The sequence below is a fragment of the Oncorhynchus masou genome, chromosome 32 (assembly GCF_036934945.1).
Source record: "Oncorhynchus masou masou isolate Uvic2021 chromosome 32, UVic_Omas_1.1, whole genome shotgun sequence".
Lineage (NCBI taxonomy): Eukaryota > Metazoa > Chordata > Actinopteri > Salmoniformes > Salmonidae > Oncorhynchus > Oncorhynchus masou.
The window spans coordinates 67,521,041-67,548,602 of NC_088243.1; the positions used below are offsets into that span (position 1 = coordinate 67,521,041).

At 41.4% G+C, this 27,562-nt stretch overlaps 1 protein-coding gene across 8 annotated transcripts in view; it reads left to right on the forward strand.

The window, feature by feature from the left end:
• The first annotated feature begins 4,649 nt into the window (after positions 1-4,649).
• Positions 4,650-27,562, forward strand: part of LOC135526501 (glutamate receptor 2) — a 64,206-nt gene continuing 41,293 nt past the window's right edge. For 4 of the 8 annotated variants that reach the window (XM_064954924.1, XM_064954921.1, XM_064954922.1 and 1 more), the window contains exons 1-2: positions 4,650-5,031; positions 5,220-5,360. In XM_064954924.1, the coding sequence (XP_064810996.1) occupies positions 4,947-5,031; positions 5,220-5,360 (226 nt within the window). In that variant the 5' untranslated portion in view covers positions 4,650-4,946. The remainder of the gene's footprint in view (positions 5,032-5,219; positions 5,361-27,562) is intronic. The other 4 variants (XM_064954917.1, XM_064954919.1, XM_064954918.1 and 1 more) reach the window with 2 other exon arrangements.

Genomic DNA, 27,562 nt, shown 5'->3' on the forward strand with positions numbered 1-27,562 from the left:
ATTAAAGATTACTGACAGAGCCATAAGAAAATATTGCTTTATTTATCTGATCATATTGGAATATATTTGTTAGGTTTTCAGTAGGTTCAATTAGGTTCACTAGACTATATGCGTCATTTAAAAATTTTTCAATGAACATTCGAACAGTCCGGCCCTCGGCTTGTAGCTAAATTTTTTATTTGGCCCTCCGTCCATTTGACTTTGACACCCCTGCTCTAACCACTAGGCTACTCTGCTGCCCCAGTTAGGATCACCACTTTATTTTAAGAATGTGAATTGCCAGAATAATAGTAGAGAGAATGATTTATTTCAGCTTTTATTTATTTCATCACGTTCCCAGTGGGTCAGATGTTTACATAAACTCAATTAGTATTTGGTAGCATTGCCTTTAAATTGTTCAACTTGGGTAAAACGTTTCAGGTAGCCTTCCACAAGCTTCCCACAATAAGTTGGGTGAATTTTGGCCCATTCCTCCAGACAGAGCTGGTGTAAGTGAATCAGGTTTGTAGGCCTCCTTGCTCGGACATGCTTTTTCAGTTCTGCCACACATTTTCAACAGGATTGAGGTTAGGGCTTTGTGATGGCCACTCCAATACCTTGACTTGTCCTTAAGCCATTTTGCCACAACTTTGGAAGTATGCTTGGGGTCATTGTCTATTTGGAAGACCCATTTGCGACCAAGCTTTAATTTCCTGACTGATGTCTTGAGATGTTGCTTCAATATATCCACATCATTTTCCAGCCTCATGATGCCATCTATTTTGTGAAGTGCATCAGTCCCACCTGCAGCAAAGCACCCCCACAACATGATGCTGCCACCCCCGTGCTTCACGGTTGGGATGGTGTTCTTCGGCTTGCAAGCCTCCCACCTTTTTCCTCCAAACATATCAGGTTATGTCAATATAGGACTCGTTTTACTGTGTATATAGATACATTTGTACCTTTTTCCTCCAGCATCTTTACAAGATCCTTTGCTGTTGTTCTGGGATTGATTTGCACTTTTCGAAACCAAAGTACGTTCATCTCTAGGAGACAGAACGAGTCTCCTTCCTGAGTGGTATAAGGGCTGCGTGGTCCCATGGTGTTCATACTTGTGTACTATTGTTTGTACAGATGAACGTGGTACCTTCAGGCATTTGGGAATTGCTCCCAAGGATGAACCAGACTTGTGGACGTCTACAATTTGGATGATTTCCTTTGATTTTCCCATTATGTCAAGCAAAGTCGCACTGAGTTTTAAGGTAGGCCTTCAGAGGTACATCCACAGGTACACCTCCAATTGACTCAAATTATGTCAATTAGCCTATCAGAAGCTTCAAAGCCATAACATAATTTTCTGGAATTTCCCAAGCTGTTTAAAGGCACAGTCAACTTGGTGTATGTAAACTTCTGACCCACTGGAATTGTGATACAATGAGTTATAAGTGAAATACTCTGTCTGTAAACAATTTTGGGAAAATGACTTGTGTCATGCACAAAGTAGATGTCCTAACAGACTTGCCGAAACTATAGTTTGTTAACAAGAAATTTGGGGAGTGTTTGAAAAATGAGTTTTATTAACTCCAACCTCAGTGTATGTAAACTTCTTACTTCAACTGTATGGCCACTCAAAGCAGATTAAAAAAATGTGTCAAAAGGCCAATGACTTACTTGATGTTAACTTGACAGTTACACTTGGCAGCAACATATGCGTAGGTGGTAATAGGGTCTTTGTATCAAGATTAAATGTTGGGGTTTGGCTTGAATTACAACACAGTTTACAGAGCAAAACCTAATCTGACATTTCTGGTTTATAGTTTTTGTAAAGACTGACTGGAATTTAAACTTATTCACGTCTCTAATTAGATCATGTTTTATTAAAAAATGAAACGTAATAAAACAGCATCTCTACTGCTACCTACATTGTATGTGTGAACCAAAATTATATCTTATTCAATTATGTGGAAGGCATCACCAGCTGTCGGTGATTAAATAGATTTAATGTAGTCAAAAAGGAACACCACTTAACCCTATAAACACAGATTTGCACGCATAATGTACACATCATAGACACCCATAGATATGTCAACCCCCAGCAAGGACAAGCAGTTATTGTTTCACCACTGTCCATGGTGTTGAAAGCTATGAGAGAATATAATTTCAACACTGTCCATGGTGCTGAAAGCTATGAGAGAATATAGTTTCATCACAGGCAATGGTGCTGAAATCTTTGAGAGAATAGAATTTCACTGCTGTCCATGGTGCTGAAAAATATGAGCATATATATATATATATATATATATATATATATATATATATATATATATATATATATATAAATAATAATGTTTTTGTTTTTTGTTTATTTATCTAGGCAAGTCAATTAAGAACAAATTCTTATTTACAATGACGGCCTACCCCGGCCAAACCCGGATGACGCTGGGCAATTGTGCACCGCCCTATGGGACTCCCAATCACGGCCGGATGTGATACAGCCTGTGAATCAGCCTCATTTTACTGCTGTCCATGGTGCTGAAAGCTATGTGGAAAACATGGAATAGTGGAACATATGGAATAGAGGACGACATGGAATAGAGGACGACATGGAATAGAGGTTGACGTGGAATAGTGGAAAACAAGGAAGAGTGGAAAACAAGCCTTAGATCAAAGGTAAAGAGTGCATTCATTTGATGTTTAACTCCAGCGAGATGGGAGTGGAGGGAGACACACACACACACACTAATTATGATTAAGTAACTGGTTCCCACAGCCTTTTTAAGTTTACTCAAAGTGTTACCTAAACTTAACATTTTTAGTTAGCCCAAACATAGCTTCAAATTTAGAAAACTTTTTTTTTAAATGCAGTCAATATAAAATGATGTGTTTGCTCAACTTGTCTTATGTTCATTCAACTAGAAAGTATTATGGCGTCAACTCAAAAAGGCTGTGGAACTGGTTACACACACAGTGCTTTTAACGGAAATGGTGCATATTTTACATATATGATTACATTGATTGATTAAATTGTGCATGTTAAATTATGCAGTCAATATTATTATGTCCTCACCTGGGATTTGCACACAATCTCAGCTCTGTTAAAAGTACACAATAGTAAAACTATTGCATTTATTACAGTGATTAAAAAGTAACATGAAAACAGAGTAACATGCCCCATCAACTTTAGACAACTATACAGAAAAACCCTACAATTGCTGAAATATTTCTGTCAAATTAATGAGTTGAGAATAGTCAGATGAACTGATAAATGACAGACATTGTGGCATAGCAGTAAAATCAGAATGCTGTGAACCAAAAGGTTGTGAGTTTAAATCCCAGGTGAGAAGATGTTGAATTATAATTACTGTATAAATTAACATGCACAATGTAATCATGTCTGTCAACCTGTGTCAAATATGTAAACTGAAAACATTGTATGCACTGTGCATGTGCGTAACCAGTTGCACCGACTTTTTTAGTTAAGATGCCCAAATAATAAGTTATAGTTAAATGAACATATAAGACAAGTTGAGCAAACACATCATTTTATGGTGACTGATTTTATGCTAAGTGTGGGCCCAACTAAACATTTTAAATTCAGGTACCAATTTAACCAAAAAGTTGAGTAAACAAAAGAATAATAATTAGCTGATCACAAATACATGCACTCACCTACGCACACCCACACACACACGCATATATGCACGTATGTACACAAACACCCACACTTGACAAGATTGCCTTGACGAGCTACAAATGAACTGCCTCTAAATGTCTGCCTGTACAAGCTGACAATGGGGATGATGAGAAAGCAGTAGGCCTATGTTACAATGAGTCTGACATGACAAAAATATATGCTGTTACAGGTATACAGTACCTCATGATAATTAGGACTACATAAATGGGGATGGACTCAGGATATTCAACCACTCTTGAAAAAAATATATCAACACATCTGGATGAAGGACCACATTGGTTTACGAGACATTTTCTTCCAACAGTGGTTAGAGCAAGTTTATTTTTCATTCCTTATATTTTGGGTAGACTGTGAACAACAGTATTGTTTTTCTTTTGGATGAGCTAGATAATCTTGTTAAGTTCATCAAGTGCAATGTAAATGTCTCAGAGATATAGACAACAATGCATGAATGTTTCAAGCCTAAGAAGCAGGCGTTGGTCAATAGCTGGCACAGCTACATGCTTTTGAGCATGGCACCCACTACCCATGGATGAACTAAGGTGCCACTCTCAAACCGGCATGGAATTTGTTTGCTTATCCACATGCTGTAATGTTATAGTGACTGTGAGGCTGATTATCAGAAGGGCACACATAGGTTTATTCAAGATGTAATTAATGTTAGTATTTGCTAAGTTGTTAGTGCAGAGTGATACAGCGAAGGGCTAACCCCTCAATAATGACTTGTTTAACACGAAGACGCCTGGAGATGATGAGATTGCCCTTATGGTCTGCCATGAATCTTAGCAGGTTTAAAACGACAAGGCCACATATTTTGTCTCCTATTATATGCTCAACAAACTAACATGTACAAACACTAATGAGCCCTGGACGTCGCGAGGAAGTGGATTGCGCGCTCGGCTCCTCTCGTGTCTTTACGCATCTCATTAACATTCGTCGCTTGTTCGTGATGCTGAAACGATCTCCAGCGCACGGAGCAGAGACGAGAAGTGTTCCTGTTTGATAAAGGAGGTGTCGACGACTCGCAGGAGGACAGCGCGAGAAAGAGGAGAGGAAGAGACAGTTAATATACAATTCCTTCACTGTTGGACCTGGAAAAAAGGAGCAACAGCCCTAATTTCCTATACAAAAACCACCTGCAGAAGAAAATAGTCACCAGTGAATTTTCCCTGACAGCAAGTCTTCAATATGTGTCGGATCTAACATAGACCATTATTGTGTAAACAAGGAATATCTCCGTTCTTGGGTGGATGTGGGCACATTTGTTGTGGAAATGCCTAAGCTTATGAATTCATCGGTTTTCTTTCTACCAGTTTTATGGGGTTTGGCGCTTGGTGGCTCTCAAAGTGTACAAATTGGTATGTATCAATCAAATAAGTGAATTGAAATTATATATCATTGGACATAGGTCGAGCAAGTAGGCTAGTGATTGTGCCAATGCATTATGAAAGGTGGTCATGAAAATATATAAAATAAATGAACAATACAACATATTGGAATAGTCTATGCACAAGTATATTGAGATGTCCAATTGTTTCTATTACAGGTGGACTCTTTCCAAGGGGTGCTGATCAGGAATACAGTGCATTTCGGATAGGAATGGTTCAATTCAGCACACCCGAATTCAGATTGACGCCCCATATTGACAATCTGGAAGTAGCGAACAGTTTTGCCGTCACCAATTGTTGTAAGTAACAACTGTAACCTATTTCAAGTCTCTTAACATAAAATGCACACCATTTTCATCCCCTTCAAAGATATCAATAGAAACACAGCGAAACTATCAATTGATATATAAAATTACATTGAAACGGTGCATGCGTAATTTGTGTGCGCTTATTTTAGTTCGTGAAACCATATCTGTTGTGGAAAGACATGGAAAAGTAGGCTGTTTGTGTTTGTATAATAAGATAATTGTTAATCTTCGATTCTACTAGAAATGACAAGGTAATGTTGGTTTCCACAGTAACAGTCAGTCACAGTGATGACTCCCATGCCACAGGCGCGCGTAATGTAATGCATGATAAGCACTGGGGAATAATATCCATCGTCGTTTTGTTCATATTTTAATCAAATTCAACATATTTTTATTATCTTTTGTGAAATATTTTCACAATTTGCAATAGCTTATCATCTCAATGAAAGACCTGACTGAGGTCAAAAGGCATTCAAGCCTGTTAATGGAAAATTCATGGTCTTGGGAGACCCATAAAGACCTGAGTGCAGGCCTTTATGGTTCCACATTTAATAGTCTATGTGCATTTATTATCCTTATTTCGTCATTACCTTGATAAGGAAACTGATCTATATCCGGTATACATTAGTTGTAGTTCTGTGGAAGAGAAAGAAAGAAAGAAAGTGTAAGAATGAAATTATACAAATAATTGCTTCCCTTGGGGCAGAAATATGATATAGGTTATTGCATAGCCTACTTCCAGTGTTTGTGGATTAGAATCTTGCCTAACACATTCGTTATGTTATTAGGTTCTTGAGCGCAATTTCTATATCTATTTTGGGAACAATCAACTGCAACAATACATATTTTAAAACTGACAGTATTTGATAGTTTATTTTAGAAATAATAGGTTCGATTTGATCTGTGCACTGAGCTATTAATGAGCGCGCGCTCTATGGATGGGCTACCAATTTCATCTAGCTGTTGCCAAGCGACAGTTCGTTTTGAAAAACGTCTCGGAGGTATATCAAAATTATATTTTAAATAGTATGTGCATTGATTATCTATATAGATTCCGCACTCTTCATATAAAAGCATGTTGCATTAAAGCTCCTCATTGCATCGCGCGACAGATGCCTGATAATGCTGGATTGATAGAACGGTGACGACATGTCAATCACAGCTTGGGTTCTATCTAAGTAACACCATGAATACCCATGATTGTGATGTCAGAGATGTTCTTAAAGACTTGTAGATGGCTTCATTCCCTTACTAGTCTACTGTAAGTACGAAGCAGATGGATTCATTGTAACTTACAGATTTGCCTCACTTATTAAACACATGCCATTTAAAAGCTTTTCCGTTCAGGAGATTATTTCTATGCTCTTCGGAAGGGAAAAAGCTGAAAGCATGTTGATTGGACATACCGTAGCCTTTTAGTCATATGTGTTCTTATCATTTATTTTAACATATAGGGACAATAGATATGTGATAACCGTGGCTGTAGTCAACAAATCGGTCAATGGACCAATTCAAACTCAAGTAAACCACTGGTCAAAAACACTCATTAATAATTGGCAGTACTTTTGACAATACAATACATAAATATATTTATATTTATTTATTTTTTATGTATTGGGATATACTGCATATTACTAGAGAGCGAGAGGCTCTTCTCAAGGTTTTGACTGTATGCTTTTAAACCAGTAGATGGCACTATACATTACAAGGCATTACTGGACTTCCCTTTGTATTTAAAACATACATTTTCAGCTGAGAAAGCACAATTAAAACTGCGCACAGAGACATTTATAGGAGCCCTATTAAAATTACATAGATCAATTTGCTATTCATTAGGTGAGACAGTGAATTTAGGTCCTGACAATGTAACCAGTATTTTTCATCCAAAGAAAGAATGATATTACTGGGCATTTTTCATCCAAAGAAAGAATGATATTACTGGGATGAAAGACACTGATTAGCTAAATCACCAAGCTGTATCGAGGGCATAAGCTTCCCTTACAGGTTGGGGGCATAAGCTTCCCTTACAGGTTGGGGGCATAAGCTTCCCTTACAGGTTGAGGGCATACGCTTCCCTTACAGATTGAGAGCCTAAACTTCCCTTACAGGTTGAGGGCATAAGCTTCCCTTACAGGTTGAGGGCATAAGCTTCCCTTACAGATTGAGGACATAAGCTTCCCTTACAGGTTGAGGGCATAAGCTTCCCTTACAGATTGAGGACATAAGCTTCCCTTACAGGTTGAGGGCATAAGCTTCCCTTACAGATTGAGGACATAAGCTTCCCTTACAGGTTGAAGGCATAAGCTTCCCTTACAGATTGAGGGCATAAGCTTCCTTACAGGCTGAGGGCCTAAGCTTCCCTTACAGTATGCCTTGTGGGATAAGATCATTTATAATCTGATTAAGTGGATTGACATTTTCTCAAAGACATTTTTGTAAAGGTTATGCAGTAAGTCCGAGAATAATTCCATTACTGGGATATTGTTGTCTATGCTTTAATGGTGACCATAAGAAAAACAAGAACGTGTACAAATGTACTGAATAAATTATTGTTGGGCCAGTGGTACTTCTACCATGTATCAAAGATATGGCAGGAGAGATGCCATATTGTGCCATCAAGAGTACATCTGGTACATTCTAGATCTGCTGCCAACTCTAGGAGAGTAGATAGAGGCTGCCACTGTGTGTGTGTGTGTGTGTGTGTGTGTGTGTGTGTGTGTGTGTGTGTGTGTGTGTGTGTGTGTGTGTGTGTGTGTGTGTGTGTGAGTGTGTGTGTGTGTGTGTGTGTGTGTGTGTGTGTGTGTGTGTGTGTGTGTGTGTGTGTGTGTGTGTGTGTGTGTGTGTGTGTGCATGCGTGTGTGTGCCTGTGTGCATGCCTGCATGTGCCTTTGTGCATACGTGTGTCTATGCACACTATTATGTCTTGATGATTTTCCACTGACCAATTTCAAAACAATGAACACTCCCTCTCTGGGGTCTCATGGAAGATATATAAAGTCTCTTGTAAGAAACAGATGATTTAACACATCAAAAGTCCCTTATTTACATGGTTAACATAGTCTCTCTAGACATCTGCATTGCCTCCCACAATTTTCAAATGCCTAGGGTCTCGTTTTCAAGATTATGGTTGACTTGCCATGCTGTAATTTCCTGCATTCATCTGCAATCTGACTTCGTTATGATGTAGTATTCATGCTGTTTACACTTTTCACAAATTACCAAAAATCTGATGTATGCAGAAAGCATTTTCATTAAAACCATATCCCACTATTAAAGAGAACACTGTGAAATATTTAATATGCTAGGAAGTTGGGCCGGTCAGAAATCGAGGTTAGGCAGGACTCTGTGGACCTTAGCCTGCCCTGAACACGCTCCTTAACCCTCCGCATTCTAAATTGCTCCCTATTCCCTATATAGTGCACCAGAGCCCTATGGGCCATGGTCAAAAGTAGTGCACTACATAGGAAATAGGGTGCCATTGGGCACACAAACCCTCTCATTTAAGAATCCTCCATTCACACATAAGTGTCATATCTCTAAACTACACAGAGCTGAAATATCAATTGCACACTTGTTCAAACACTCTTTTCAAGTAATATCATAAATAATAAATATTAATTGTAAAACTAAGGCATCTTCTCTTGTCTCATATGACATGGCTTAGCACGCTCACTGCCTCAGAGGCAGCCAGGTCAAGTCTCATATGACATGGCTTAGCACGCTCACTGCCTCGGAGGCAGCCAGGTCAAGTCTCATATGACATGGCTTAGCACGCTCACTGCCTCAGAGGCAGCCAGGTCAAGTCTCATATGACATGGCTTAGCACGCTCACTGCCTCAGAGGCAGCCAGGTCAAGTCTCATATGACATGGCTTAGCACGCTCACTGCCTCAGAGGCAGCCAGGTCAAGTCTCATATGACTTGGCTTAGCCCGCTCACTGCCTCATATGCAGCCAGGTCAAGTCTCAAATAACATGGCATAGCCCGCTCAATGCCTCAGAGGCAGCCAGGTCAAGTCTCATATGTCTTGGCTTAGCCCGCTCGCTGCCTCATATGCAGCTAGGTCAATTCTCCTATGACATGGATTAACCCGCTCCCTGCCTCAGAGGCAGCAAGGTCAAGTCCCATATGACATGGCTTAGCCTGTTCCCTGCCTCAGAGGCAGCCAGGTCAAGTCTGTCCACATTTATGTGCTCTATATGGAGTCACTGTGCATAGATGTCACTTGTCTGTCAAAGCAAGTTAGAACAGCTAAACAATATTAAGCTTGATGTTATTGCTTTCTAGGCTGCTGCTGTATGTTCAACCAATGAGAGGACACATCCACCCCTGCCAGGTATTTGATGAGTGAGTCATCAGATTTAGAATCAGCTTCTCCTTCCCCATTTATAACCCTAACTGTTATGAGGGGAAACAAAAAATGGGGTAACTTCATCCAATTCCTAATTCTCTGTTCAGCACCACATCAACATGTCATCCTTATCCCACTGGAGCAATCTTGATGTGTTCACTCAAATATATCTTATCTTTAATCTGATCTAGGACCTGATAAACAACACTCCTGGCTCCTACACACACCCAGTATCGTGTATCAAACTGTAGGCTACAGTATACCCAAGGGCAGAAGGCACTGTAGCGACAACTCTACTTACTCACAGTCCCTGTTCCAATCTAGATTCTGAAGGCAGAGCACTTCTTTGCCAAGGAGAAGGACCACAAGTATGATTCTGTATCAGCAGTCCTTGACATCTGAGACTCAAACTAGTATGTGGACACCCCTTAAAAAGAGTGGAATTGAGCACACAGCCATGAATCTCCACAGACAAACATTGACAGTAGAATGACCTTACTGAAGAGCTCAGTGACTATCAACATAGCTCCGTCATAGGATGCCACCTTTCCAACAAGTCAGTTCGTCAAATATCTGCCCTGCTAGAGCTGTAAGTGCTGTTATTGTGAAGTTAAAATGTCTTAGAACAACAATGGTTCAGCCGTGAAGTGGTAGGACACATGAGCTCACAGAACGGGACCGCCAACTGCTGATGCGCGTAATGCATACAAATCGTTGACCTTGGGTGCAACACTCACAACTGAGTTTCAAACTGCTCCTGGAAGCAACGTCACCACAATAATTGTTTGTCGGGAGCTTCATGAAATGGGTTTCCATAGCTGAGCAGCCACACACAAGCTTAAGATCACCACGTGCAATGCCAAGTGTTGGCTGGATTGGTGTAAAACTTGCCAACATTGGACTCTGGAGCAGTGGAAACACGTTCTCTGGAGAGATAAGGCTAGGCGTTCTGCTAGCGGGACAACTTCCAGTGAAACTGGAGGCCGCACAATTCAAATAAATAATCATAAAAATTATGCATGTTAAACATGTAGGTACATACAAGTGTCTTATATCGGTTGAAAGCTTAAATCCTTGTTAATCTAACTGCACTATCCAATTTTCAGTAGCCATTACAGCGAAAGCATGCCATGCAATTGTTTGAGGACGGCGCCCCACATCAAAATAGTTTTCCACCGGCACAGGTTTCATAAATTCTCAAGTAGCGATTAAACATTCACTTACTTTTTGAAAATCTTCCTCTGATTTGTCATCCAAAGGGTCCCATCTATAACATGTAGTGTCATTTTGTTAGATAAAATCCTTCTTTATATCCCAAAAAGTATGTTTAGTTGGCGCCATTGATTTGAGTAATCCACTTGTTCAACATGCAGAAAAAGGAATCCAAAAATCTACCACTAAAACAAGTCAAAATATGTTTCTATTGACTCCTCAGATACCCTAAAATGGAATCAAACTATAATATTTAATAAGGAAAGAAGTATGTTCAATAGGAAACCGATATTAGCAGGTGCGTCTTGTCTTCATCACGCGCCCAAACACGAATTTCCAATAGTATGTCCCAGTACTAAAACTCATATATCTTACTCATTTTGGAAGAAACAAGCCTGAAACCTTGAACATAGAGTGCTGACACCATGTGGAAGCCATGGGAATTGCCTACTGGGAGCTAGAATTAATTATTTCCCTATACTTTCCATTGTCATAGCATGGGCTCTTTGGTTCTTTGGATTTTGTCTTACCATATCTATTGTGTTATAGTCTCCTACATTATTTTAACATTTCTACAAACCTCAAAGTGTGTCTTTCCAATGGTACCAATTATATGCATATCCTGGCTTCAGGGCCTGAGCAACAGGCAGTTTACTTTGGGCACGTCAGTCACGCGGAAATTGAGAAAAAAGGACCCTAGCCTGAAGAAGTTTTAATCACGCTTCACTTTCTGGCAGTCCGATGAACAAATCTGGGTTTGGCGGATGTCAAAAGAATGTTACCTGTCCCAATGCATAGTGCAGACTGTAAAGTTTGGTGGAGGTGGAATAACAGTTGGGGTTGTTTTTCATGGTTAGGTCCCTTAGTTCCAGTGAAGGGAAATCTTAACACTACAGCATACAATTACATTGTAGACAATTCTGTGCTTCCAACTTTGTAGTAATAGTTTGGGGAACGCCCTTTCCAGTTGGACAAAGCAAGATCTAAACAGAAAAGGTTTGTTGAGATCGGTTTGGAAGAACTTGACTGGCCTGCACAAAACCCTCACCTGAACCCCATCGAAAACCATTGGAATGAATTGGAATGCTGACTGCGAGGCAGGCCTAATCACCCAACATCAGTGCCGACCTCACTAATTCTCTTGTGGTTGAATGGAAGCAAATCCCTGCAGCAATGTTCCAACATCTAGCGGAAAGCCTTCACAGAAGAGTGGAGACTGTTATAGCATCAAAAAACTCCACGTTAATGCCCATGATTTTGATAAGAGATGTTCAATGAGCAGGTGTTCACATAAATATCTACACTTCAAAAGGGCAGCGACAACACAAGGTATACACAGTGCTGGATATATTGTCCTGCCTAGACCCATTGGTAAGATGGCACAAACAAATCTGGGACTCGGCCAATATTCCCACCTTCATCACATTTGGACACAGACAAACAGGTGTGCCTATACAGATCATAAGCGCTGTTTATATTTCAACTTACAGTAATATGTAATACAGCGCATGCTGTAAGTGGGTTCAGCAACAGTCTATACATGTTGCATCATAATTCTCTGTCTGCTTTAACCCCTTAATATCCACTGGTCACCATTTAGCTCACAATTTGGAAGATTCAAACATGTTAAATGCAGTGGAATCCTCGGTACATAGCTCCATTAAAAAGGTATGGCAATGAAGGGGTTAAATGAGTCGTGAATCCCTGTCCACAGGGAGACTTGATATCATAATATTTGTGTAGTCAATTTGATACTGGGTCAATTTTGAATGCCCAAATGATTTATTCTGTTTGTTCTAATCTAGATATTTGCAATGGTGGATGAATTCATTAGCCATACTAGATACTAAGCTCGCTAGGAGGTTGTCTTTAATCAACAATATGATTACGATTTGAATCGGGCCGCTGTTGTAGGTTTATTTCTTATTACCTGTTCTCATCAAAAACCCTAACATATTTGTGTGTGTGCATGTGTGTGTGTGTCAGTGTGTGTGTATGCATGTGAGAGAGAGAGAGAGAGAGAGAGAGAGAGAGAGAGAGAGAGAGAGAGAGAGAGAGAGAGAGAGAGAGTGACAGACTGTGATGGGCAGAGTAGCGAGTGGGCGATGGAGGATGGCCAGAGAGAGAGGCAGTGAGATAGAAACTCCGACAGACAAAGAGAGAGATGGAGAGAATTGTCTTATTCTCCATCCAAACAACCCATTGAACAGGCTTATGTAATGCCACCTATGAGACAGACAGGGTATCAGTGTGCAGCTAAGCAGCCCAGGTCCATTAAAGGAGACAGGATGATTCATATCTATCCAAAACCACCACGAGGGGTCTAATCGATAGAAGGAGGTCTCTTCTCCTTTTTTAAGAGTAAGATCATTTTATTGGTCAATTGGACACAAGGTCCAACCGAAATATGACTACCACTTTTAACCCAACCCCTCCGAAAGACACATACATACATCTCTGTGTTCTGTTCTTAAGGGACTGTAGATTTCCTCTATTCGAGAGACCAGAAACAGGCTGACCTGGTAGATATGTCACACAGACCATTACAATGAGCTACAGTCCGTACACACAGTTCTTTCACCAAGAGATGACATTTTCAGAGTTGACCGCCCCCACCCACACCCATCTAGTACAAGACCTAGTTCTTCTACTGTGGCTAAGCAGTGACTGGAGAGAATTGGAGAAGGAGAGAGAATGAGGGGAGTTGCATAAATTATCTGACAGATTGATTTCCACTCGGCTCTTCCCCTCACAAAGAAAGTAAAGGTAATTGTGTTCCATCCAATAAAAAAATTCTAGTACGGCTGACCTTTTAGCGAGACCTGGCTAGGTCAACTCCATTCTAAATGAACGTGGAATCAAATGGGGCTGCTATAGTTATAATGCAATCGATGTGCCCCTGTTGCACAAACACACAGCATAGTGTTGGAATTTCATTTACTCTCTTACAGTAATGACAACCTGAGGCTATTGAGACTTTCTTCTGTGTTTGGATGATGTGTTATTCTTATGATCATTGTCACGAAGCCACACCCATCCCACTGGTGTTAGGGGTTCAGAAGGAGAAAGTGTAGGCTATATAGAAGTAATGACGCTCAAACAGAAAATCATTAAACCAAAAATGAGGGTTTCTATCATCGTAATGGAGGTGTAGATTCCATCTCACATCCTAGTGTTCCAACTTGTAAACAAGGCTGCATGGAATTTATCTTATTGCAACTCCGTGTAGCCAATGGCAATGTCTGCTTTAGGTATAATGCCAGGAGCCACTTGGGTATTTGACAGCTCAAACGCAGTTCCACCTCAGACACGGTCAAAACATCAGTTATGTGGATTTCGGCTGAAGTGGATCTGATTGAATCGGGCCCTAAATGTTCCACTGCACAATAGCAGTGGAGGGGCATCGCTTGCTTATGATTGGTAGTCCATTGTGGTTGTATTGCTTGCTTATGATTGGTAGTCCATTGTGACTCTATTGCATGCTTATGATTGGTAGTCCATTGTGACTGCATTGTTTGCTTATGATTGGTAGTCAATGGTGACTGTATTGCTTGCATATGATTGGTAGTCAATTGTACCTGTATTGCTTATTTTGATTAGTTTTCCACCGTGCTTGTATTTTTTGTTTTTGATTGATTGTCCATCGTATCCAATGAGGACCATCTCAATCTTGCCCTTTATCTGTATAAGGCTGTATCACACCCGGCCGTGATTGGGAGTCCCATAGGGCGGTGCACAATTGGCCCAGCGTCGTCCGGGTTTGGCCGGGGTGGGCGGTCACTGTAAATAAGAATTTGTTATTAACTAACTTGCCTAGTTAAATAAAGGTGAAATAAAATAAATAAATATATATGAGTCTTGTGATGGCTGTAGGGGCCAATTCTGGTGGCAGTCAGAGCATATAAAGGCTGGGTTGAAGGCCATTGTGACAGGGCATGTAAGGCTGGGTTGGAGGAGGCAGGGGACAGGGCATGTAAAGGCTTGGTTGGATGGCCAGGGGACAGGGCATGGAAAGGCTTGATTGGAGGAGGCAGGGGACATGGCATGGAAAGGCTGGGTTGGAGGGCCAAGGGACAGGGCATGTAAAGGCTTGGTTGGAGGAGGCAGGGGACAGGGCATGTAAAGGCTTGGTTGGAGGAGGCAGGGGACAGGGTATGTAAAGCCTTGCTTGGAGGAGGCAGGGGACAGGTCATGTAAAGGCTTGATTGGAGGAGGCAGGGGACAGGGCATGTAAAGGCTTGGTTGGAGGAGGCAGGGGACAGGGCATGTAAAGGCTTGGTTGGAGGAGGCAGGGGACAGGGCATGTAAAGGCTTGGTTGGAGGAGGCAGGGGACAGGGCATGTAAAGGCTTATTTGGAGAGCCAGGGGACAGGGCATGGAAAGGCTTAGTTGGAGGGCCTGGGGACAGGGCATGTAAAAGGCTTGGTTGGAGGGCCAGGGGACAGGGCATGGAAAGGCTTAGTTGGAGGGCCAGGGGACAGCTCTGTAAGCAGGCTTCTTCTCACAATTAATTTACAGTTGTTGTTTACGTTGTCCCTCAATGCAGTGGAACCAGTCTGATATGCAGCAGGAAGTCCTGAAGGGTGGATGTTGCCCTTCTTCTGGGTTGTTTTAATCTGGTCCTTGAAACATTATAGTGTCAAACTATATCTGTCTGTACAAACCCAAAACATGAAATTAATGTATGGTTCACTGTAAGTTAAAGTCAATGTGACATACTGTACTACAGTGGGAAAGGGATTCATCGAAAATCTAACACCAGAGACAGAGAAACATGTAAAAACCCATTTTACAGTGTTTTAGTAGCTCATCAGCCAAGGCTGCTCCACTGTTACCATAGCAACGTGGTGCCAGGCTACCTCTCCATTGGTAGACCAGTAGACATTTAATTCGTCTTTTTGTGAGGCCTACGCTCCTGAACGTTCCCCTACATTGGTGGTGTTGTTCTTCAAATTAACTAAAGCACAACTAGGGCAATGACGCTCAGTGGAGCAATCAACTTTTATTAACGATCCAGCACCGTAATAACATGTTCAGTACAGATCTATGGTAGCCATGGCGACAAAAGGATATTTGGTCTTCGGAATTAACATATGCTTTCATTTGAGTCTAGTCATGTGTAAGGATCTATTCTGAGCATTAGTACAGGAACATAATCTACCACAACACGTATGTATGAGTTGAATGGTTTGCCAAATTCCATGTTGTGTTGGTGTGTTTACAGCACCATAGTAATGCTACGTCATGCATGCCATGATGAAGCAATTTGAGCAGGTATCATTGAGACAATGTGCACTGAATGGAACTCCAATCATATCCAATGAGGCTTTGGGGTTACGTTTGGTAGATCCGACAGATAGAAGTGTAACACAGGACATATAGTCTACCGATGGGATACTGTTTCTGATTCTTACAGAGCAATTTACTGTAACTTGTAGCATACTAATCAACCCTGCCAAATTGTTGGACTGCAGATTGTGTCTCAAACTCAGTATGCCAGAAAACAGACTTTGCTATTCAACATTAGGGTGCAAGTGTTATTCTGTCCACAGTACACCTTTCTATATTTCCCATTGAATGTTTTTCCATTTGTGCGTGTTCCATCCTTTTTATATGCACAAATGAACAGACAATACTGAATAAGTAAGCTGGAGCTTTCACACACATTCAGCTCGAGCAAACAGGGAGTCTGTTTGGTGTCCATGGCAACTGGGCTCTCTGTCGAGTTGGATGAAACAGTCTTTCTACACAGCAGTAGTAGCTAATATAACACTATGCCAAGACATCATTAAAGAGAGTGCTGCTTGGCCAAAACCTCTGTGCTGGTATATTTAGAGAAGTCATTATTTATGTACTTTGTATTTAGCTATGACTACACAGACAAATCTAATAGCATCCCTACCAGCTGCAGTGTTGTGGTCTTATACCTGCATGATGCATGGATTGATTGATGAGAATCAATATGTCTTTGAATATAGTATTGTCTTTTGTGGAATTAAATATTGCCTGTGTGAACAACCACAATAACCACAAAATCATTGTTTGTTCTATGTTTCATATGCACAATTTAGGAAACAAATGGCTATTGTAATGTGTTTACTGAGGTTTTTACTTCTCACTTCATAATATGCGGTCAGTTTATAGTACCTGGAAGAAATCAAGGGACAACTGCTGTAAAGTAGAGTTTTTATGTGGCGCGATACATAGTAAACCCTCCCTCCCCGACCCAAACAACCACCCAATACGTGGGACATATGTTAATGAAACAGGGACGGGGAGTGTGGGTGGGTGTTGTCAGAGACTGAGATCTTCTGTTTTCTGTGCTGCTACAGAGCATCTGCCGGAAGAGCCCCCGACCCCCAGACCCAAAAGAATCCCACAATGCCTCCCTCAACCTCAGTGGTCCCCTCGAGCAACCACATAGCCACACCACCACACTGCTACACCAAACAAGAGCATGATTGAGACATGTCACCATGTCACCCCCAGCCTATAGATGGCTGAGGAAAGAAGTTCAGCGAGGTTCTACTCATCTAACCTGTATGTGGCCTCTTACCCACACTTGCTACACTTTATTGCTGATGTGGAGTTAATTGGGATTCAGTTGTGAGAAATAAATAAATAAGGAGGATAAGATGAAAATGAGATTCTCCCGAGGGGCATCACCAGTGAAGAGATCAAAGAACAGACCCCATTTTGTTTGGTAGTGTTTTTTCTCTTTTCCATATTTTTCTTCTTCTGTTTAATCTCAGGTGTAATAGCACAGATGCAAATTGTGAAAACAGGAAATAAATAAAAAAGTACATTTTGTGTGTACTCCGTCATCACAAGTGTCAGCAACAGAGATATTTTCAATGTTGTCATTCTGATGTTGACCCTCACTCTGCTTCTATATGTGATGGTAGTAGCACATTTGTCATCATCACACAGGTGCCTTTCGACTGTCATAGAGACAACAGATGTCACATGCTGCCACAGCAGTTTTTTATTCTTTTGAGAGGGAGAGAGAGAGAGAGAGAGAGAGAGAGAGAGAGAGAGAGAGAGAGAGAGAGAGAGAGAGAGAGAGAGTCTAGCCATTCCTGACATTTACCAATCTGCCACGGACTAAGATAATGTGTAAAGGGTTGTACACCATTGTACAAAATACTTGATACCCAGCTATGGTGTGCTCTGGTGTAATTCTGAGACTTCAATTGCAACCGGGACATGCTCATGTCCAAGTCATATCCAAGTGTTTATTTGTGTGTGCATACAGTGGGGCACAAAAGTATTTAGTCAGACACCAATTGTGCAAGTTCTCCCACTTAAAAAGATGAGAGAGGCCTGTAATTTTCATCATAAGTACACTTCAACTATGACAGACAAAATGAGAAATAAAAATCAGAAAATCACATTTGAATTTGTTTGCAAATTATGGTGGAAAATAAGTATTTGGTCACCTACAAACAAGCAAGATTTCTGGCTCTCACAGACCTGTAACTTTAAGAGGCTCCTCTGTCCTCCACTCATTACCTGTATTAATGGCACCTGTTTGAACTTGTTATCAGTATAAAAGACATGTGTCCACAACCTCAAACAGTCACACTCCAAACTCCACTATGGCCAAGACCAAAGAGCTGTCAAAGGACACCAGAAACAAAATTGTAGACCTGCATCAGGCTGGGAAGACACTGAATCTACAATAGGTAAGCAGCTTGCTTTGAAGAAATCAACTGTGGGAGCAATTATTAGGAAATGGAAGACATACAAGACCACTGATAATCTCCCTAAATCTGGGGCTCCACGCAAGATCTCACCCCGTGGGGTCAAAATGATCACGAGAACGGTGAGCAAAAATCACAGAACCACACAGAGGGACCTAGTGAATGACCTGCAGAGAGCTGGGACCAAAGTAACAAAGCCTACCATCGGTGACACACTCCGCCGCCAGGGACTCAAATCTTACAGTGCCAGACGTGTCCCCCTGCTTAAGCCAGTACATGTCCAGGCCCGTCTGAAGTTTGCTAGAGAGCATTTGGATGATCCAGAAGAAGATTGGGAGAATGTCATACGGTCAGATGACACCAAAATATAACTTTTTGGTAAAACCTCAACTCGTCGTGCTTGGAGGACAAAGAATGCTGAGTTGCATCCAAAGAACACCATACCTAATGTGAAGCACGGGGGTGGAAACATCATGCTTTGGGGCTGTTTTTCTGCAAAGGGACCAGGACGACTGATCCGTGTAAAGGAAAGAATGAATGGGTCCATGTATCGTGAGATTTTGAGTGAAAACCTCCTTCCATCAGCAAGGGCATTGAAGATGAAACGTGGCTGGGTCTTTCAGCATGACAATGATCCCAAACACACCGCCCGGGCAACGAAGGAGTGGCTTCGTAAGAAGCATTTCAAGGTCCTGGAGTGGCCTAGCCAGTCTCAACCCCATAGAAAATCTTTGGAGGGAGTTGAAAGTCTGTGTTGCCCAGCAACAGCCCCAAAACATCACTGCTCTAGAGGAGATCTGCATGGATGAATGGGCCAAAATACCAGCAACAGTGTGTGAAAACCTTGTGAAGACTTACTAAAAATGTTTGACATCTGCCATTGCCAACAAAGGGTATATAACAAAGTATTGAGATAAACTTTATTGACCAAATACTTATTTTCCACCATAATTTGCAAATAAATTCATTAAAAATCCTACAATGTGATTTTCTGGATTTTTTTTCTAAGTTTGTCTGTCATAGTTGAAGCGTACCTATGACGAAAATTACAGGCCTCTCTCATCTTTTTAAGTGGGAGAACATGCACAATTGGTGGCTGACTAAATACTTTTTTGCCCCACTGTATATGTATTAGTTATGGAAGGTTGGCAGCGAGACACATTGACTCTCACGAACTTGAGTTTATTTCCTGTTTAGGATTCAATTGGTGAGTTCCCACCATCTTTAACATAGCTTCAGGTGCTACTTTTCCTCTCACCGAGAGAAACACAATTTAAAAACAACATTGACATTTTTCACTAGACAGATTAGGCTGTGAGAAAACCCATTGATGTTCTTTCCTCAATCTAGACTAACAAAGACATCATGGTGGGCCGTTGAGGGTCTTTCTAGTAAATTCTCTCTGTGCTATAGGGGGCTGAAATCAGAGCAGGAATCAGCCTGTGCAGTAACTAGATAAGTGACACGTACTCAGGCCACTGTGGGGAACGGGTGGTGGATTACAGCTACAGCTCACAAACAGTGACACAGTGACAAATCCACTTTTACATAAAAGATCAGTCCTCAGGCTTTCTCTGCAGAGTTAGAGCAGTGTTATCTATTCTACAAGGAGTGAACGGATGATGACGGTGATGTTGATGAGTGTGTGTGTGTGTGCATGTGCGTATGTTATGATAATAATTGGTCTAATCAGTGCTACTTTCTTCTGGGGCTAGAACCCATCACTTGCAATTAAAACACTTGCATTTAAAAGGCAACATTTACATATTATCTCCAAAAGAAACAACAAATGTGATTAATTTCAAAATGTCATTTTCATCAAAACATCAAACAGATGACCAAATGACGAAATTAATTTCCCTGTCCCAAAAATATCATGCTACATTATGCACCCAGCTGCTGTCTATTTGAGCAAATATCACCTGTCAAGTATAATTGAGCTTGATAGAAACACAGTCCAACAGTCTGCTTCTCAAATATAGTGGTTGAAAAGGGAAAAGCAATGCTCTAAAACAGCCTGTCACAGAGCAGGAAACAAGGCCAGCAACACTCTAAAACAGCCTGTTATGGAGAAGGAAATGAGGATGATAACACTCTGAAACAGCTTATCATGGAGCAGGAAACAAGGACAGCAACACTCTAAAACAGCATGGAAATGAGGCCAGCAACACAATAAAACAACCTGTCATGGTGCAGGAAATGAGGCCAAAAACACTCCAAAACAGCTTGTCATGGAGCAGGAAATGAGAACAACAGCACTCTATAGCAGCATGGAAATGAGGCCATTAACACACTAAAACAACCTCTCATGGAGCAGAAAACGAGGCCAAAAACACTCTTAGACAGCTTGTCATGGAGCAAGAAACGAGGACAGCAACGCTTTAAAAAAAGCCTTTCATAGAGCAGGAAACGAGGCAAGAAACATTCAAAAACATCTTGTCATGGAGCAGGAAACGAGGTCAGCAACACTCTAAAACAGCCTGTCATGGAGCAGGAAACGAGGACAGAAACACACTAAAACAGCTTATTATGGAACAGGAAACGAGGCCAGCAGCACTCTAAAACGCCATGGAAATGAGGCCAGGAACACACTAAAACAGCCTGCCATGGAGCAGGAAGCAAGACCAGCCACACTCTAAAATAGTGTTTCATGGAGCAGGAATCGAGGACAATAACACTTTAAAACAGATTATCACAGAGCAGGAAACAAGGCCAGCGACACTCTAAAAGAGCATGTAATGGAGCAGGAAAGGAGGACAGCAACACAATTAAAATATCTGTCATGGAGCAGGAAACAAGGCCAAAAACACTCTAAAACAGCCTGTCATAGAGCAGGAAATGAGGACGGCAACACGCCGAAAACAGCCTGTCATGGAGGAACAACGAGGCCAACAACACTCTTAAACAACATGGAAATGAGTCCAGCAGCACACTAAAACGACCTGTCAAATACTCTAAAACAGCTTGTCATGGAGCAGGAAACAATAACAGCAACACTGAAAAACATCTGGTCTTTGAGCAGGAAACGAGGCCATCAACACTCTAAAATAGTCTTTAATAGAGCAGCAAACGAGGACAGCAACACTCTAAAAGAGCCTGTCATGGAGCAGGAAACGAGGATGATAACACTCTGAAACAGCTTATCATGGAGCAGGAAACGAGGGAAAAAACTCTAAAACAGCTTGTCATGGAGAAGGAAAGGAGGACAGCAACACTCTAAATCACCCTATAATACAACAGCAAACAAAGCCAGCAACACTAAAATAGCCTGTCATGGTGCAGGAAACAAGGACAGCAACACTTGTCGCGGAGCACGGTACAAGGCCAGCAAAACTATAAAACAGCCCTTCATGGAGCAGGAAACGTGGACAGTAAACACTCTAAAACAGCTTGTCATGGAGCCGGAAACGAGGCAAGTGTCATGACGTGGCCCTCTTTGGGTATAGCGAGTGCCTTCTCCCGCTCTCCCTCTTACACCTAGGTTCTGTTATCTCAGGTCATAAATTCCTGGAGGAGACTCTCTCCCTCATGCATTATAGAGAGAGGGTTCACAGTAGAACAAAGGAACTTATTCTACCTCACAGAACTTGAGAACTGAACAAAATCCATGTTTTGGAGAATGTGTAAATGGTCGGTGAACAATTCACCTACGACCGGTCCATTTTGTCTAATATCTGTGACCTGTTTATACAAGAGTCTCCGTTATGAGATTTGCATCTAATTATTGTATAAAATGAATGAGTAAAGAATAAACTATTTGTTAATTTATGTAATGTGATTTTAAACTGTTTAATGAAAGAAAATCCAATTCCATTTTATTGTTTAACTAAGTCATTGGCTGGCCCATGAAAACAGACCTTGATCTGGCATCATGGGACAGCCCTTTCCTGCTGTTCTGAATATACCCCCCACCTGGAGAAGCCCACTGGAGACCATGCGTACCTCGATTACCAAGAGGGCTAAGGTTATAGTAGAGACCATGCATTCCTCAGTCATCTGAGGGAGCTAGGGTTGTAACGATTGTTGAATTCCTAACCAAACCATGCAGAGCATTGGCTACACTGGTGGAAATGGTTAAACTCTTAGACTATCAATACCGACAGAATAAGAACAAATCTTCAATACTAATTACTAGTCTGCAGCTAGATTTTATGTCGACCTGGAATGCGAAGACCGACAACCGCCGAAACAACTATTCTATAAGAACATTTCTGAATGTTACTCTGAAGTATCCATCTAACCAAAGACTCCAGGGACGCAGAGAGAATCTTGAATGAACTTTGCAACAGAAAGACAGACGATTCTAACAGAGATCACGACACGACACACTGAGCGTAAATATATATATTGATTGCAATTATCCCCGAATTAGTGAGCAAAGGATTAGCATTTCAATTATTATAATCATCAACTGTGTAGTGTCTTTTGTCTTTCACGCCATTCTCAGTCAATTTGTCTACCAAGCCGTCATATCGGTTTAGCCCACTAGGGAACATCCCCTATCATTTCCTTGTAACCATATATATTGTTGTTTGTTTATGCATTTCTGTGATTATTTAGTATGTTAGTAAATCAATTATTAAGACAATTGATGTGTGGATGATTCATAGCAAAGACTGGGTTTGTGCAGATAACCAACAACTTTCGACGTTTGGAATGAGACTAACGTGAGGTAAAGAATGATTCATTAATTAGAAGACTAATTGGTCAGATATTAAAATATCTGAAAAGTTATATTAGGAAAATTATAACTTTGTAATCTGAAGATTTTCCTTGGTGCCCCAACTTCCTGGTTAATTACATTTACATGATTAGCTTAATGGGGCGGCAGGGTAGCCTAGTGGTTAGAGCGTTGGACTAGTAACCGAAAGGTTGCAAGTTCAAATACCTGAGCTGACAAGGTACAAATCTGTCGTTCTGCCCCTGAACAGGCAGTTAACCCACTATTCCTAGGCTGTCATTGAAAATAAGAATTTGTTCTTAACTGACTTGCCTAGTAAAATAAAATAACAAAATTAATCACGTAATAATAATTACAGAGAATTGATTTGATAAAATTAGTCTTCACTTTAATGATGCCAAAGACACGACAGAAGCCATACTCAAAAACAACCTCTGAAGGAGCAGGAAATGAGGCCAGTGACACTCTGAAGCATCTTATCATGGAGAAGGAAATGAGGCCAGTGACACTCTGAAGCATCTTATCATGGAGCAGGAAATGAGGACTGCAACACTCAAAAACAACCTCTCAGGGAGCAGAAAATGAGGCCGGCGACACTCTAAAGCATCTTGTCATGGAGCAGGAAACGAGGCCAGCAACAATCTAAAACAGCTTGTCAAGAATCAGGAAACAGGGCCAGCAACACTGTAGAACAGATTGTCATGGAGCAGGAAATGAATGAAAAAACACTCTAAAACTGCCTGGCATGGAACAGGAAACGTGGACAGGAACACTCAAAAACAACCACTCATGGAGCAGGAAATGAGGCCAGCAACACTCTAAAACAGACTGTCATGGAGCAGGAAACGATGCCAGTAACACATTGAAACAGCCTGTCATGGAGCAGGGAACGAGTCCAGTAACACATTGAAACAGCTTCTCATGGAGCAGGAAACAAGGCCACTAATACTCTAGAACAGCTTGTCATGGAGCATAAAACGAGGACAGCAACACTCTAAAACAGCGTGTCATGTAGCAGGAAACGAGGCCAGTAACACTCCTAAACAGCATGGAAATGAGGCCAGCAACACAATAGAACAACATTTAACTGAGCAGGAAACGTGGACAGTAACACTTTAAAACAACTTATCATGGAGCAGGAAACGAACCCAGCAACACTCTAAAACAGCAGAAAACAAAACCAGCAACATTCTAAAATAGCTTGTCGTGGTACAGGAAACAGGGACAGCAACACTCTGAAATAGCTTGTGGTGGAGCACGAAACAAGGATAGCAAAACTATAAAACAGCCTGGCATGGAGCAGGAAACGTGGACAGCAACACTCAAAAACAACCTCTCATGGAGCAGGAAATGAGGCCAGCGACACTCTAAAGCATCTTATTTTGGAGCAGGAAACGCTGACAGCAATACTCAAAAATAACATCTCATGGAGCAGGAAATGAGGCCAGCAACACTCTAAAGCATCTTGTCATGGAGCAGGAAACAAGGCCAGCAACACTCAAGAACAGCTTGTCATGGAGCAGGAAACAAGGAAAGAAACATTCTAAAACAGCATGTCATGGAGCAGAAAACGAGGCCAGAAACACTCTAAAACAGCATGCCGTGGAGCAAGAAACGAGGCAAGAAACACTCTAAAACAGCATGTCTTGGAGCAGTAAAAGAGGCCAGTTACACTCTGAAACATTCTGTCATGTAACAGGAAATGAGGCCAGAAACATTCTAAAACATTCTGTCATGTAGCAGGAAACGAGGCTAGTACTACTCTGAAATATTCTGTCATGGAGCAGGAAACGAGCCCAGAAACACTCTAAAATAGCTTGTCATGGAGCACGAAACAAGGCCAGCAAAACTATGAAACAGCCGGTCATGGAGCAGGAAACGTGGACAGTAACACTCTAAAACAGCTTATCATGGAGCCGGAAACGAGGCAAGCAACACTCAAAAACAACCTCTCATGGAGCAGGAAATGAGGCCAGCGACACTCTAAAGCATCTTATTTTGGAGCAGGAAACGAAAACAGCAATACTCAAAAATAGCCTTTCATGGAGCAGGAAATGAGGCCAGCCACACTCTAAAGCATCTTGTCATGGAGCAGGAAACAAGGCCAGCAACACTCAAGAACAGCTTGTCATGGAGCAGGAAACGAGGAAAGCAAAAATCTAAAATTGTCTGTCATGGAGCAAGAAACAAGGCCAGCAATACTCTCAAACAGCCTATCATGGAGCAGGAAACGAGGCCAGTAACATTCTAAAATAGAGTGTCATGGAGCAAAAAGCGAGACCAGCAACACTCTAAAACAGCCTGTTATGGAGCAAGAAACGAGTACAGTAACACTCTGAAACAGCTTATCATGGAGCAGGAAACGAGGCCAGAAACAGTCTAAAACAGCATGTCATGGAGCAGGAAACGAGGCCAGAAACACTCTAAAACAGCATGTCATGGAGCAGGAAACGAGGCCAGTAACACTCTGAAACAGCACGTCATGGAGCAGGAAACGTGGACAATAACACTCTAAAATAGCTTATCATGGAGCCGGAAACGAGGCAGGCAACACTCAAAAACAACCTCTCATGGATCAGGAAACAAGGCCAGCAACACTCAAGAACAGCCTATCATGGAGCAGGAAACGAGGCCAGTAACATTATAAAATAGTGTCATGGAGCAAAAAGCGAGACCAGCAACACTCTGAAACAGCTTATCATGGAGCAGGAAACGAGACCAGAAACAGTCTAAAACAGCATGTCATGGAGCAGGAAACGAGGCCAGAAACACTCTAAAACAGCATGTCGTGGAGCAGGAAATGAGCCCAGAAACACTCTAAAAGAGCATTTCATGGAGCAGGAAACGAGGCCAGTAACACTCTAAAACAACATGTCATGGAGCAGGAAACGAGACCAGAAACACTCTAAAAGAGCATGTCATGGAGCAGGAAACGAGGCCAGAAACACTCTTAAACAGCATGTCATGGAGCAGGCAACGAGGCCAGAAACACTCTAAAACAGCCTGACATGTAGCAGGAGACGAGGCCAGAAACACTCTAAAACAGCATGCCGTGGAGCAAGAAACGAGGCAAGAAACACTCTAAAACAGCATGTCATGGAGCAGGAAAAGAGGCCAGTTACACTCTGAAACATTCTGTCATGTAACAGGAAATGAGGCCAGAAACATTCTAAAACATTCTGTCATGTAGCAGGAAACGAGGCTAGTACTACTCTGAAATATTCTGTCATGGAGCAGGAAACGAGCCCAGAAACACTCTAAAATAGCTTGTCATGGAGCACGAAACAAGGCCAGCAAAACTATGAAACAGCCGGTCATGGAGCAGGAAACGTGGACAGTAACACTCTAAAACAGCTTATCATGGAGCCGGAAACGAGGCAAGCAACACTCAAAAACAGCCTGTCACGGAACAGGAAGCGAGGCCAGCGACACTCTAAAACAGCCTGTCACGGAACAGGAAGCGAGGCCAGTTAAATACACTCAGAGATCTCCACAAGGCCTTGAGGAAGTAATCATACTGTACCCTTTGACTATTGCAAATTTTGTTTTGTTAAAGCCTGAATTATAAATGGATTACATTTTTTTAAAGCTCACCCATCTAAACACAATACCCCAACATTACAAAAGGAAAACATGTTGTTAGAAATTTTAGCAAATTCATTGAAAATGAAATACAGAAATATCTAATTTACATAAGTATTCAGACCCCTGATTCAATACATGTTAGAATCACCTTAGGCAGTGATTTCAGCTGTGAGTCTTTCTGGATAAGTCTCTAAAAGCTTTGCACTCCTGGATTGTACTATATTTGCCCAATTTTCTTTTCAAAATTCTTCAAGCTCTGTCAAATTGGTTGTTGATATTTTCTAGACAATCAGTTTCATGTCTTGCCATATATTTCCAAGCAGATTTAGTCAAAACTGTAACTCAACCACTCAGAAACATTCACTGTCTTCTTGGTAAGCAACTCCAGTGTACATTTGGCCTTGTGTTTTTGGTTATTGTCCTGCTGAAAGGTGAATTCATCTCCCAATGTCTGATGGAAAGCAGACTGAACCAGGTTTTCCACTAGGATTTTGCCTGTGCTTAGCTCCATTCCATTTATTTTTATCCTGAAAAACTCCCCAGTCCTTAACGATTACAACCATACCCATAACATGATGCAGCCACCCCTATGCTTGAAAATATGGATAGTGGGACTCAGTAATATCTTGCATTGGATTTGTCCCAAACATATATCACTTTGT